This window comes from Monoraphidium neglectum (genome assembly GCF_000611645.1).
Source record: "Monoraphidium neglectum strain SAG 48.87 unplaced genomic scaffold scaffold06155, whole genome shotgun sequence".
Lineage (NCBI taxonomy): Eukaryota > Viridiplantae > Chlorophyta > Chlorophyceae > Sphaeropleales > Selenastraceae > Monoraphidium > Monoraphidium neglectum.
In genome coordinates this window covers 1,556-3,125 of record NW_014007480.1, presented here as the reverse complement: position 1 = coordinate 3,125, position 1,570 = coordinate 1,556, and the positions used below count along the sequence as shown (strand labels likewise).

Genomic DNA, 1,570 nt, shown 5'->3' with positions numbered 1-1,570 from the left:
CACCTCGCCCCACCTCGCCCCACCTCGCCGCCCCGACGCCAGCATTGAGAGGTAACCTGCCCCACCCCATCCTCTGCTCCCGCCCCCAAAACGCCCCCACCCTGCCAAACATACCCAAAGATTGTAGATTTTAGGGTTCTGTTGAGACCCTGAGCCTTGAACCCTAAGCCCTAAACCCTAAACCCCAAACCCCCACCTTGAAGTCCATGTCTCCCAGGTGGTCCTCCATCCCCTGGATGTCGGTCAACAAGACGCTGCGGCCGTAGTCAACCCGCGCCCCGCCGCCGGGCGAGTAGACGGCCGGCGGCGCGGAGCCCGGCGCCTCGAGGAGCTGCGGCAGGGACATGTTTTGAGGGGGGGAGGGAGAGGGAGAGGAGTACGTGTGTGCGCTAGAGGAGGAACACGTGCAGTCGCGCCGCGGCTGGCCTGGGCTCATCGGCTTGCAATCGCCGCGGCTTTGAGCGGCACTTGCATTCGCCAGCAAGGCAGGGACGCGCGTGCGACCAGCAAGGGCAGCCCGGACACAGCCATGGCAGGCAGCCGCGTCGAACCCTTGAGTCCCGGGAAGCCACCCCAAACCAGCCCCCACCTCCAGCTGCGGCGGCCGCTCCACCGCCAGCCCCACGCTGACCCCCGCCCCGAGCTCCGCCAGAGGCACCCCCGCCGCCCGCAGCGCCAGCGCGCCGCCGCACACCGCCGCCATGCTGCTGCTGCCGCTGCTGCCGAGGGTCTCGGCCGAGATGCGCGCCCAAAAGGGGAACGCGTCCAAACCCGGCATCAGGGGCGCGAGCGCCTTCTCCGCGAGCGCGCCGTGCCCGATTTCCCGGCGCCCGGGGCCGCCGGCTTTCCCGACCTCGCCAGTCGAGTAGGGCGGGAAGCTGTAGTGCAGCAGCAGCCGCTTCGCCGCGCGCACCTCCTGGCCGGCCGCCGCGCCCGCGGCGGCCGCGCCGCCGGCCTGCGCAGTCGCGGGCGCGCTCGGCGTCGCGACGGACGCGAGGGTGGCCGTCGCGGCGTTGGCCGACGCCGTGGCCGCCGACGGCAGCGGCGCGGACAGCGAGACGGCCGCCGCCGCGGCCGCTGCGGCCGCCGCGTCCGCCGCGACCGCCTCGCGCTCGGGTGCGACAGTGGCCGCCGCGAGGCACTGCGTCTCCCCGCGGTCGAACAGCGCCGACCCGTGCACGACGCGAGGCAGCACGCCCGCGGCAGCTGACACGCGCCGCAGCTCGCCGGCGCGCCGGCCGTCGGGGCGGCGCGCGCCCGACAGGAGCCCGGCGCGCAGCGCGCGGCTCTGCAGCGCGTCGAGCGCGCGCAGGGCGTCGGCCTCGGAGTACATCTCCCGCGGCGCCGACGCGCCCTGGCCGCCCGAGGCGGTCAGGTCCGGCAGCAGGCCCTGCAGCCGCAGGCCGTCCAATACATCGGCCTGCAGCGCGGCCAACGCCGACCCCCGCTCCGCCTTGCCCGCGCCGCCCGCGCCGCCGGCGAGCAGCTCCCGGCTGCGCTCGAGCGCAAGCTCCTCAACCGCCGCGCGCAGCCGCGGCGGCACCGCCGCCACCGGCAGGCGGCGCGGGCG

The 1,570-nt window shown here is 75.2% G+C and overlaps 1 protein-coding gene across 1 annotated transcript in view; it reads right to left on the bottom strand.

Annotated features, from left to right (window-relative positions):
* Positions 1 to 163: 163 nt before the first annotated feature.
* MNEG_16247 (polyribonucleotidenucleotidyltransferase) overlaps positions 164 to 1,570 on the bottom strand; it is a gene marked incomplete at both ends in the record, with an annotated part of 2,772 nt that continues 1,365 nt past the window's right edge. The window contains 2 exons of the mRNA XM_014035283.1: positions 164 to 331; positions 590 to 1,420. Coding sequence (XP_013890737.1) covers positions 164 to 331; positions 590 to 1,420 — 999 coding nt within the window. The remainder of the gene's footprint in view (positions 332 to 589; positions 1,421 to 1,570) is intronic.